At 34.8% G+C, this 12,492-nt stretch overlaps 1 protein-coding gene across 1 annotated transcript in view; it reads left to right on the forward strand.

Annotated features, from left to right (window-relative positions):
• Positions 1 to 12,492, forward strand: part of DST (dystonin) — a 614,637-nt gene that overhangs the window by 417,498 nt on the left and 184,647 nt on the right. The window contains exons 17-32 of the mRNA XM_042781628.1: positions 131 to 285; positions 522 to 984; positions 1,067 to 1,195; positions 1,345 to 1,422; positions 1,500 to 1,661; positions 1,754 to 1,858; positions 4,852 to 4,947; positions 5,388 to 5,513; positions 6,495 to 6,647; positions 6,844 to 6,998; positions 7,341 to 7,467; positions 7,931 to 8,114; positions 8,962 to 9,119; positions 10,043 to 10,221; positions 10,657 to 10,795; positions 11,564 to 11,757. Coding sequence (XP_042637562.1) covers positions 131 to 285; positions 522 to 984; positions 1,067 to 1,195; positions 1,345 to 1,422; positions 1,500 to 1,661; positions 1,754 to 1,858; positions 4,852 to 4,947; positions 5,388 to 5,513; positions 6,495 to 6,647; positions 6,844 to 6,998; positions 7,341 to 7,467; positions 7,931 to 8,114; positions 8,962 to 9,119; positions 10,043 to 10,221; positions 10,657 to 10,795; positions 11,564 to 11,757 — 2,603 coding nt within the window. The remainder of the gene's footprint in view (positions 1 to 130; positions 286 to 521; positions 985 to 1,066; positions 1,196 to 1,344; positions 1,423 to 1,499; positions 1,662 to 1,753; positions 1,859 to 4,851; positions 4,948 to 5,387; positions 5,514 to 6,494; positions 6,648 to 6,843; positions 6,999 to 7,340; positions 7,468 to 7,930; positions 8,115 to 8,961; positions 9,120 to 10,042; positions 10,222 to 10,656; positions 10,796 to 11,563; positions 11,758 to 12,492) is intronic.

Raw genomic sequence — 12,492 nt, forward strand, 5'->3', positions numbered from 1 at the left:
ATGAGCAAAGTGAAAACAAAGAAACCTCAACTGAGCTTCTGTTCCGATATTTGGAATTTTATATTTGAAATTAATTTTGCAGCATGTTTCACAGAGTTATTATTCAGGGTTTTTTTTTTTTTAAATACAGGATTCTAAAAGATTAGAATCAGGGCTACAGTTCCAGAATGAAGCAGAAATTGCTGGATATATACTTGAATGTGAGAATCTTTTACGCCAGCATGTAATTGATGTACAGATTCTTATTGATGGAAAATATTACCAGTCAGATCAGTTAGTACAAAGGTAAGAGTGCTAAGTATGAATACTTTAGTATGCTTTAGTGTATGCTTTAGTGTAACCATTTGGTATTTCTTCTTCAGAGATCAGTAATAGAAAAAAAAAATTATACATAAAATGTATAATATTGTAATAACCAATATACTTACATATAAAATGTTCATATGTGACATTTGAACAAGAGAAAGTATAAGAAATATGCCGTTTATATTATACTTTATCCCTTTTAACTTCATTTTCAGGGTAGCAAAACTCCGTGATGAAATCATGGCCTTAAGGAATGAATGTTCTTCAGTGTACAGTAAAGGACGCCTGCTAACGACAGAACAGACGAAGCTCATGATATCAGGAATCACTCAAAGTTTAAACTCAGGATTTGCACAGACCTTAAATCCCAGTCTGAACTCAGGGCTGACCCAGAGTTTAACTCCCTCCTTGACCTCTTCTAGTGTGACCTCAGGCCTGTCCTCAGGCCTGACTTCCCACCTGACTCCATCAGTCACTCCAGCTTATACACCTGCTTTCTCATCAGGATTAGTTCCAAATTTCAGCTCAGGAGTAGAGGCAAATTCATTGCAAACTCTCAAGTTGATGCAGATCCGAAAACCCCTTCTAAAGTCTTCTTTGTTGGATCAAAATTTAACAGAAGAAGAAGTAAACATGAAATTTGTTCAGGATCTTTTGAATTGGGTGGATGAAATGCAGGTAAAAGATGATTATTTACCTGATAGTGTCAGGCTTTATTGCTATCTATTTCTTTCTGAACCTGATGTTTTGTTGTTTAAAGGTTCAGCTGGACCGTACTGAATGGGGATCAGATTTGCCAAGTGTTGAAAGCCATTTAGAAAACCATAAAAATGTTCACCGAGCTATTGAAGAATTTGAATCCAGTCTTAAAGAAGCTAAACTCAGTGAGGTGAGTTTAAAATCTGTATACATTTTATTTTAGTTTTCCATTGTTTTGCTTTTAAAGATCCTGTAAGTCGATATTAGATCCACTAAATGTGAGTTAGAATTTCTTAAGATTCCTAACCTCAGTATTTTTTTATCCTGTGTTTTCTATAGATCCAGATGACAGCACCTCTTAAACTAACTTATGCAGAGAAGTTGCACAGATTAGAGAGTCAGTATGCAAAACTCTTGGTAAGTTTTTTAACCTGGTGTTTCTCTTATCTCTATATGGCAAAGATACGATTCTTATAATAATTTTCCTTCTGAAGAATACATCCAGAAATCAAGAACGACACCTTGATACACTCCATAATTTTGTAACTCGGGCAACTAATGAACTGATTTGGTTGAATGAAAAAGAAGAAGAGGAAGTTGCTTTTGACTGGAGTGAAAGAAATACTAACATAGCTCGGAAAAAAGATTACCATGCAGTAAGTACAAGCTTTGTAATTTGAAACCTAAAGTTGTAATTCATGTTTAGATCTTCTTCTCACATGCTTCTTTTTTTTCTTTCTTAAATAAGGAACTAATGAGAGAACTTGATCAGAAGGAGGAAAATATTAAATCAGTTCAGGACATAGCAGAGCAGCTACTTCTGGAAAACCATCCAGCCCGGTTAACTATTGAGGTAAGGCAGAAGGTTTAGCAGTTGTGATTGAATTAAACACTGACATTTGATTATTGCTCTTCACATTTTTTTATTGCTGATAAATAGAAAAATATAAACTATGAACATTTAATAGCAATATGCCTAATTTCAAAAATAACAATTCTGGCAAATCATTCTGATTCTTGCCTTTGGTTTATTGCTCTCTAGTTTGTCACTCATCACTTGGAATAAAGTGACCTGTGACTGAGGAGTAGATGTGTTATTGTAAAGACAAAAGGCTTTGCTTTTACAAATTTGACATTTTACTTGTTGCTGCCTGTGTGACTTTGGCAAATTACATGATCTCACTAATCCTCATTTTTCTGCCAAAAGTGGAGAAAACTGTTTCTAACCAATAGGGTTGTGGTGACAATGAGAAAAAGCAATGGATGCTTACCACTTAATACAGTATTTGATATATAGTATGCTGTTAGGAAGTAGTAGCTATTAGTATTTTGTTTAATAATTTTATTTATAACCTGTTTTTGTAGGTGTGTTGAGACATTGTCCTGGCATGGCCTCATAGTGCAGACTGCATATTTCAAACAAAAAAAGAAAAGGCAAAAAACCCAAAGTCATTGCCATTGAATTAATTCTGACATAAGGCGACCCCATATGTTACAGAGTATAACTGTTCCATAGAGTTTTCTGGGCTATAATCTTTATGGAAGCAGATTGCCAAACCTTTCTTACACAGTTCCACTGGGTGGGTTATCCGTGTGTCTACCAACCTTTAGGTTAGTAGATGATTGCACATTGTTTGTACCATGCAGGAACCTCTTATTTTTGAACCGTATTTCAAATATAGCAGTAAAGAATTGGCAAGGAACTCCTCAGACCACCCATCTGGTGGTGGTGAGTTTAGTTTTTTGGCCTGATATATAGAGTAGATAGAGTTGATGACTTTCTAAATGTGAAAAGGGGCAGGGATTTATGAGGCTGAGGAGTAGCAACATGGGCAGATGAGATATATTGCCAGAGGGCACAGCTTGAAAGGTGACATGCTTTAAACTATCACCTAGAAAAGGAATTTGATAATCTTTGCTCATGAGAGTCATCATGACACAAAAGATTAATACAATCCTAGGCCTCATGAAGAATGTTATCTATGACCTTCTTTTGTGTAACATATGACTTTACATCTAGAAAATTTGAGTATGAACCTGATTACTTTTTTGTAGAAATGTTGTTAATTTTAGTTATAGCTAAAGACTTCTAAACCAAACCAAACCCATTGCCATCAAGTCTGTTCCAACTCACAGTGACCTCCATGGGGCTTTCAAGATAGTAAATCTCTACAGAAGTAGATTGCCTGGTCTTCCTTCCGTGGAGTGGCTGGTGGGTTTGAACTGCCAGCCTTCTGGTTAGCAGTCAAATGCCTTAGGCACTGCACCACCAGAACTTTCTAAAGTTTCTAGAGGGGTAAAATAAAATCTTATTCATCTTTATGATCCTCTTGGCTCTATCTAGTATTTTGTGTGGATACGTGGATAATATTTAGTTAATTATCAACACTATTTCATCTTTTATAATAAAGAAACTAATAATCTAACAGGAGCTCTGGTAGTGTAGTGTCTAAGGCACTTGACTCCTAAACAGAAGGCTGGCAGTTCAAATCCACCAGCCACTCCTTGGAAAGAAGGTTGGGCAGTCTACTTCTGTAGTGACACTGCCTCAGAAACCCAAGGAGGGGTCGCTATGAGCGGGATCCAACTCCATGGCAGTGTGTTTGGTTTGGTTTGGTAATAATCTAACAATGCACAATAATGTCTTTTATTGCCAATCTACTCAAAGTAGTTTAATTTTAGAGAGTCGGTAATGTGATTATGAAATGTTGCCGGATTTCCAGTGCTGCATTGTACATTCCACACAGAAGGCATGCCTGAGCATAACATAACAGGAATGAGTTTTTCTAAACCCAGGAGAAAAGTTACAGATCTTTCTTAAGATAATCATTAAAGCTTCTGGAGTGCCTGCCTCCTGTAGGAAGTCAGTGAGTTTCACATGAAATGTAAAAAGGTGTTTGTTTAATTTTTACAATAATTTTGAATTCATGAATGATAGAATTTGTATTAAATAAAAATGCAAGTAAACAAGTATCTTTGTTATATGTATGTAGTAGATACTAAAAATTACATTGGTATGGGAGCATACTCTTCTCTTACTGTTCTTATACCCTGTCCCCAAAATCCTTTCTTGGCAAAAAAGTATTTTTTCCCCCTCCTTGAAGAGCTTCTGGCCTAGTTTTAGATACAAAAACAAAGAGGGAAACTATAGAACTACATATTTCTGTGTTAGAAGGTGTATTTTATGATCTGTTGTTGTTGTTGTTATATGCCGTTGAGTTGTCTCTGACTCAAAACGATGCTTCCTTGGGTTTCTGAGGCAGTATCACTATGGAAGTAAATCACCCAATCTTCCTTCCAAGGAGTGGCTGGTGGGTTTGAACTGCCAACCTTCTGGTTAGCAGCCAAGTGCCTTAGGCACTATGCCACCAGAGCTCCCATTTTTATGATCTAATAATACAAAAATTCAGAGAAAGGAAAGATGAAGGGAAAGTCTTATGTAAGAAAGTATATTGAAGATTCCATAAAATAGATATAAGGGTTGGGATAGGATGGATTAGAGAGTTGGTTTTCTAAATAAGAGGGACTGCTGCATCCATTTTAAATTTTAAGTACTTTTATCATGTAAAACTAGCCAGAGTCATATATTTTAAGAGGAAATTTAAAGAAATTAGAAAGATTTTAAATCTCAAGGAAGTCAACTGAACTAATTTGAAAGTTCATACTTAAACTTTAGGACTGGATTTATGTAAGCGAGACCTCTCAGATTTGATTTCTACTCTGATTTTGAACTCTTATTTGGTTAACATAGTCTTACCCTCTGTTCTTTAAAAACATCAAAAGCATCATTGTATGCATACCTCCTTACTCTCCAGCTAGTTATGATGGCTGTGTTTTCTTTTTTAGGCCTACAGAGCAGCAATGCAGACGCAGTGGGGCTGGATCTTACAGCTTTGCCAGTGTGTGGAGCAGCACGTAAAGGAGAACATTGCATATTTTGAGGTATGTGAGTAAAATTGCCATTTCAGTGGATTATTTTGTGATGTTGCTTGTCTTGCAGAAAATGTCTTCAAGATTTAATAATAATGTACATTAACATGAATTTAATGTGGTGTGAGATAAACTGAAGTGTTTTCTTTGTAGGATGTAAAGGTTAATTTCATATCCCATTGGATACATTGAAGCATTCTGTTTGGGAAGAAATACTCTAAAAACACCTTAAAATGTCAGAAAATCTTTATGAATGTGTTTATTATTAAGGAAATGTTTTCATTATGAATAAGTCAGTCAATCAAACAAGTCATTTTTGGTCAAGGAAGGATGTGATTGTTAGTTATCTTGTGCTTTTACTCTGTTCTCATATATGAGGGATACACACAGTGTTATGACATCTGAACTTGACAACTCTGTGCTTTACTGACACAGGTTTTGTGTTTCCCTAGTTTTTCAGTGATGCCAAAGAAGCTACTGATTACTTACGGAATCTAAAAGATGCCATTCAGCGGAAGTACAGTTGTGATAGATCAAGCAGCGTTCACAAGCTCGAAGACCTTGTTCAGGAGTCAATGGTATAGTCCAAAAACCTATGCATTTCATCAGTGATGTGTAACAGTGATTATATTAGTGTTTTGCTCTGGTAGCATAGTGACTTAGGCACTTGACTGCTAACCAGAAGGCAGGCGGTTCAAACCCACCAGCCACTCCTCGGAAGGAAGGTTGGGCAATCCTATTTCCGTAGTGATACTGCCTCAGAAACCCAAGGAGGGGTCGCTATGAGTCGGGGCCGACTCGACGGCAAACAACAACAACAACTATATTATTATATATACAGAACTTTATTCATTGGTCCTTTTGATAATTCCACTTCATTCAGTCAATCATTTAAATACTCAGTTTTTGTATTTTTGGTAAACAATACAACAGAAGTGTTGATATCTTCCTTGATATTTTAAGTGGTGGTATTCTATTCTTTGTGTTCATTCATTCATTCTGCAGATGCTTGTTAAGCCCTTTCTATATGCCAGGCACCATTTTAGGTGTTGGAAATATAGAACAAAAGAACTAAGAATTCCTGCTCTAGTGGTATTTATGTGATTTTTTTTGGGGGGGGGGAGAATTAGACAATAAACATGATAAATAAGTAAAAAAAAAAAAATACAGTATGTTAAATACTTGTAGATGCTAAAGAGATAACCAAAAAACAAGGGAAAGAGGAAGTTTGAGAAGCAGGTGGAGAGGGGTTGAAAGTTTAGACTGGCTAGTTAGGGAAAAAGGAGCTCTGGTGAGGCAGTTTTGAACCCACCAGCCTCTGCATGGGAGAAAGATGAGGCAGTCTACTTCCGTAAAGATTTACAGCTTGAGAAACCCTATGGGGCAGTTATACTCTGTCCTAAAGGTCACTATGAGTCAGAATCAACCCGATGGCAGTGGGTTTGGCTTGGTTTTAGTCAGGGAAACCTTCTCTGACCAGTTTTCATTTGTATAAAGCCCTGAAGGAATGGAGGGTATAGGTCTTGTGTGCTTTAAAATCCATCTTCATTATTACTCAGGAAGAGAAAGAAGAACTTTTGCAGTATAAGAGCACAGTAGCAAGCCTGATGGGGAGAGCAAAAACAATAGTTCAGCTGAAGCCAAGGAATCCTGACTGTCCACTCAAAACTTCTATTCCAATCAAAGCTATCTGCGACTACAGACAAATTGAGGTACTTGTAACTCCTAGAAACAAAGCAATTTCTGTCATTATTCATAAATTTTTTTAAAAAAGGGATCATATTTCTTATTAGTGGTAAAAAGTTTTTCCACCTCAAAAAATAAAACACACAAAAAATTACAAGATTGGGTATGGAAAAAAATTAACAGTGTCTTAATTTAGTTATTCTGTTCTTCATTTGAAACCAGATAACAATTTTCAAAGATGACGAATGTGTACTGGCAAATAACTGTCATCGTGCTAAATGGAAGGTCATTAGTCCAACTGGGAATGAGGCAATGGTGCCATCTGTGTGTTTCACAGTTCCTCCACCAAACAAAGAAGCAGTTGACTTTGCAAACAGGTTTGTATGTGGTAGCTAAAAGCATACAGCTGGTTTGGGGTGGCTTCTTTTAAGTACTTGGTTTCCAAGGTGGTTCAGAGGCACATTGGAAGAAAGGCTTGGCAACCTACGTCTGAAATATCATAGTCATTAAAAGCTCTGTGGGACACACTTCTACTCTGACACGTGTGGAATCACCATGAGTTAGTGTCGATTCAAAGGCAACTCGTTTTCAGGATTGAAGATACAGTAAATAATTTGACCCACAAGATCTGTCCGGAGGCCATAGCAAATATGGGATGTTGTTACATATTTTCAGAGGGACTGAAAATACTTAATCTGTGTTTTCTTTCACATTTTCAGAATCGAACAACAGTATCAAAATGTCCTGACTCTCTGGCATGAGTCTCACATAAACATGAAGAGTGTGGTATCTTGGCATTATCTCATCAATGAAATTGACAGAATCCGAGCTAGCAATGTGGCTTCAGTAAGTATGTAGCTACACTTCAACCCACTAGGGTTGTCATGAGTGGGGTAGAGTTTGTGTCTTCTCTAGAAGAGGATGGATCCACGTTAATTTTCATTCATTCAATAGATATTTTATATATATATATATATACCTGCCATAAATGACACTTTGTGAGAATTGGGGGAAATCTGTAGATCACGGATTTTATTCAGTGCTTGCATTCTGGTAGGGACATAAGACATAGTATTTGACATGCAGGGATATGTATAGTTTGGTTTCACTTACTGATTTTTATGGATTTGATTTTTCTCATCTTTTAAAGCCTAAAATTATTAATGAAAACTAATTCCCAATGATTCTTCTATTTATAACTTTTATATAAACTAACATATGCCATGAAACCAAATTGAGATCTGTGTCATTTAAACTTGAATCTTAGGACTATAATCACTTAACTACATGGATCTTTGGCCTTCTCTAGATAAAGACAATGTTACCTGGTGAACATCAGCCAGTTCTGAGTAACCTACAGTCTCGTTTTGAAGACTTCCTGGAAGATAGCCAGGAATCCCAAGTATTTTCAGGCTCAGATATAACACAACTGGAAAAGGAGGTTAATGTATGTAAGCAGTATTACCAAGAGCTTCTTAAATCTGCAGAAAGAGGTAATGCATATGAATTCCTGCTTTTTCTTCCTTTAGGTATTTAGTACAGCCCATGTTCTGCTCTCAGTGGGAATCTCAGTCTTAGGTGTATTATATCACTCAGCGTAGACACAACTGATACATTAACATAGACACATTAAATGCGTTTTTCAGGTGGGATCATGCAAGGAAGGATTCTTTTATTCCAAACTGATCAATTAATGAAAAGTTGTGCCATCAAATAATATGGCAAATAAGGAATCCTTACCACATATACATTTCCAACATTATTACGCTTTTGCAGTGTAATACTCAAAATGATGATCCTTAGGTTTCATAAAGATTTACTCATTTTCCAATATATCAAATTTGGATTTTATACAGGGGTTAAAGCAAAAGATTTGTCTAGTTAACTTTCATTAAGTATAAATTTTATTCTGAATTCTATTGATGTTACTTAGAATGTTTTATTAACAAAATTCTCTTTTAAATCTTAAACATTAACACATTTTTTATCTACCTTTCATTTTTAAGGATTTTATATTTGATTTTTATAATTACTCTGAAAGTAATAAAAGTTCACATCAATGGGAACACAAAATAGACCAATATAAAACTTTTCTTATGTATCATAAATCAGAAATTGGTACTTCAAACAGCATTAGGGAAATCTTATTAACAGTTCATTAAATTGTAATATCCACAGTTTTAAGGTTTATGTCATGAGAATGGGATTGTGGTGATAACAGCTAACATGAGTTTGGGTAACTGTTTCGGTCATTGTAAGACTGCCAGATTAAAACATGATCAAGAGCATACAGGAGATAGAAAAGGAGATAGTTTCTAAACATTATGTTTACTTTCTCAGAGGAGCAAGAAGAATCAGTTTATAATCTCTACATCTCTGAAGTTCGAAACATTAGACTTAGATTAGAGAACTGTGAAGATCGGTTGATCAGACAGATCCGAACTCCACTGGAAAGAGATGATTTGCATGAAAGTGTATTCAGGATTACAGAGCAGGAGGTGAGATTTACAAATTTGTTGGGAAAAAATTAAGATAAATTACTCTCTTAATGACCTTAAGGGTCCCCTGGGTGGCACAAATGGTTAAGCTCTTGGCTACTAACCAGAGGGTTGGTGGTTCAAGTCCACCCAGAGCTACCTCAGAAGAAGGGTCTGGCAATCTGCTTCTGAAAGATTATAGCCATTGAAAACCCTGTGGAACACAGCTCTAATCTGAAACTCATGAGGTCACCATGAGTTAGAATTGACTCAATGGCAACTATTCTGGTTTAGTGACCTTAACTGTCAACTCCTAAGACATGCTCCACTTGCACAGTTGTCACTTTGTTTTGTTTTTTAATTTTTTGTATTGTGATTTGGGTGAAAGTTTACAGAGCAAATTCCTTTTCTATATAGCAGTTCATACACATTTTGTTTCATGCAGTTGACTGCAGTCCCCACAATGTAACAGTTCTCTTCCCATATCCTCCCTGTAGTAACCTTTTCCTTCCTTCCTATCCATTCCTGCCCCCTGAGATATCTCCCTTACACAGTGGTCAATTTAGAAGGTCTGATTATTTATCGCTGATTGGAAACAATGATTCTGTAATTCAAATGTTATGCCTCTGACTCAGGTAAACACAGGTAGTGGACCCTCCTATCTCTTGTGATGGAGGCTATGTTGGTTTCTCACAAGTGATGGTCATTATGTGTCAATCATCTGCACTGTTAGATATTTGGGCTTACAGAGATGAATGGGCAGTAAGGAAATTATTAATTATAAAACTGAATCCCATGATTTAGTTTTCTATGATGAAGAAGTGAAGAATATATAATTTTCATGCCAATGATCATAATGTAAAATGTGTGTTTTTAAATTGTTGTAAGAAAGAAGATCCATCTGGGATGTTAACCTGTTATCTATATTTTTCTTCATTTTAAAGAAACTAAAGAAAGAGTTGGAGAGACTTAAAGATGATTTGGGAACAATCACAAATAAATGTGAAGAATTTTTCTGTCAAGCGGCAACCTCTCCATCAGTTCCTACGTTACGTTCTGAGCTCAATGTGGTCATTCAGAACATGAACCAAGTCTATTCTATGTCTTCCACCTACATAGATAAGTATGTAACTGCTGTTAATTTTTGAAAGGTTCATTCTTATTAATATAACCATTAAATTTTATTTTGCCTTAATAAGAAATATGTTAAGTATTTCTATAGAAATATACTTAAAGGAAATATTCCTCAGAGATAGGGTCCACTAAATTATCTTCCTACATTTTGCCTGTAGTTTTAGTAGCTCAGATGTTGTAACCTACAGAATATTCCACGCAAGTGTGGGCTAAACATGATTTGAAAGAAGGCCATCTTATGTTGAAATCCCTTGCTAAATTCTGCTTGTGGGCAGGGCATGGATTGGGACACATGTCTATTAAGACGAGTGTTTCTAGTGAAGAACATGCTAATACTATGTCATAATCATGCTTCAGGAATAAATGCATTAAATAAATCATTTCTTAATACGAGGCTATTGTTTTATTTTCCCCTTTTTTTTAGGTTGAAAACTGTTAATTTGGTGTTAAAAAATACTCAAGCTGCAGAAGCCCTTGTAAAGCTCTATGAAACTAAACTGTGTGAAGAAGAAGCAGTTATAGCTGACAAGAATAATATTGAAAATCTAATAAGTACTTTAAAGGTTGAGTCTTACTTTGGTTATTTTTAAAAATCATATAGTAAAAGTGTTTTTCTGACACATAGCTCAGCTCTTCAAATGTCAAGCATTAAGTATGTGCTTTTCAAAGTATTTATATTTGCTCTATTTTATGTTTCTGTAGTATCACAGTTACCTATAAATATGTTTTCAGAGAGTTCTTAATGTTGAAGTTTGTACCTTTTGATAACTGTTTATGATCAGTTCATGTTGTTAGCAGTAGGAGTTGAAACTGACATTAAATTCTTTATAATAGATTCACTTGCTAAAAAGAGGCAGTTATGTTAAAAAATCAAGGAGCTAAGTATAGTTAATCTAAGAAAAGAAAAAGTTGGAAATTGTACTCATTTCTATTTACATTTCTACATGTAAAACACTGAGAAACTATTCATTGCAAACTAAGTGGGAACTTATCTCAGTGATATTTAATGCATATATTCATTTTTTAACACTGAGATTTGGTAGGTATTTCTTAAAATAATAAAAAAGACTTGTTTTGCTTAAGGTAGCATTGCTTATGTAACATTTTATTTATTCTGATGATAGGCCAACTGTATAGAATAGTTTTTTTTTTAATGTTAAATATTGGCAATTTTATATGATTCAACTGTGAATATATTTTTATTTATGAAAGACATTCTCTTTTCTTTATGTGATTTTATACCAAATATATTGTAGAGTTAGGTAAATTATCTGTTTACCCAGTGATTGGTTGACACATTTTTATAACTGTTAACCATTAATGTGTTTTAGCGATGGCGATCTGAAGTAGATGAAAAGAGAGAGGTATTCCATGCTCTGGAGGATGAGTTGCAGAAGGCTAAAGCCATCAGTGATGAAATGTTTAAAACATATAAAGAGCGAGACCTTGATTTTGACTGGCACAAAGAAAAAGCAGATCAGTTAGTGGAAAGATGGCAAAATGTTCATGTTCAGATTGACAACAGGTTAGTATACTTTTTGTGCAGTTTTAGCACAGATTTAATCTCTGTGTAGACAGGGTAAATGTAATTTTTTATTTCTACTTCCATAGTTAATTATGTTAATTTTAAGAACTCTCCCTCATTATATTTCTTTCTTATATAGTGATGGTCTTCACCAAGACATTCAACTTCAAAATATGTATTTTTCAATTCTGTGTCATTAAAACTTTGGATCTATTCTGGTATTTGTATAGTTAGTTTATTTGCTTTTTTGGAAGGAAAAGCAATTTAATCTAATTACTACGAACTTCATATATTACTTCAAATAACTGTGACTTAGTAGGAGCATGGCCATGCATTTTATAAGCCAGCCATAGAGCAATCTATACTATACGTATGAGATACAAAGAAATTGATATAACCTGATGTTCGTTATAACCGAAGATAAAGTGAAAATTATTCACCCAGAGATTAAAATTAAAAACAACAAAGAAATGGGATGGTTTGGGGGTTCATCTGAAAAGAAACGGAATAATGTCTTTTCTTACTCATTTTTGTGTTTATGTTAATAAAAATAAAATACTTTTATGATACAATGTCATACTTGAGAAATAAAATTAGGTTTAAATATATAATATCTCTTTGTGAAATACATGAAAAATAGTTTTAATGTAGGAGTTTTAAAATCATAGACACTTAGGTATTTAATCATAACTTACTGATTTACTGAACTACCTTGTCGTTATTTCAAGTTGAACT

The sequence above is a fragment of the Orycteropus afer genome, unplaced genomic scaffold, assembly GCF_000298275.1.
Source record: "Orycteropus afer afer isolate SDZICR_OR568_19922 unplaced genomic scaffold, OryAfe1.0 scaffold00140, whole genome shotgun sequence".
NCBI classification, from domain to species: Eukaryota; Metazoa; Chordata; class Mammalia; order Tubulidentata; family Orycteropodidae; genus Orycteropus; species Orycteropus afer.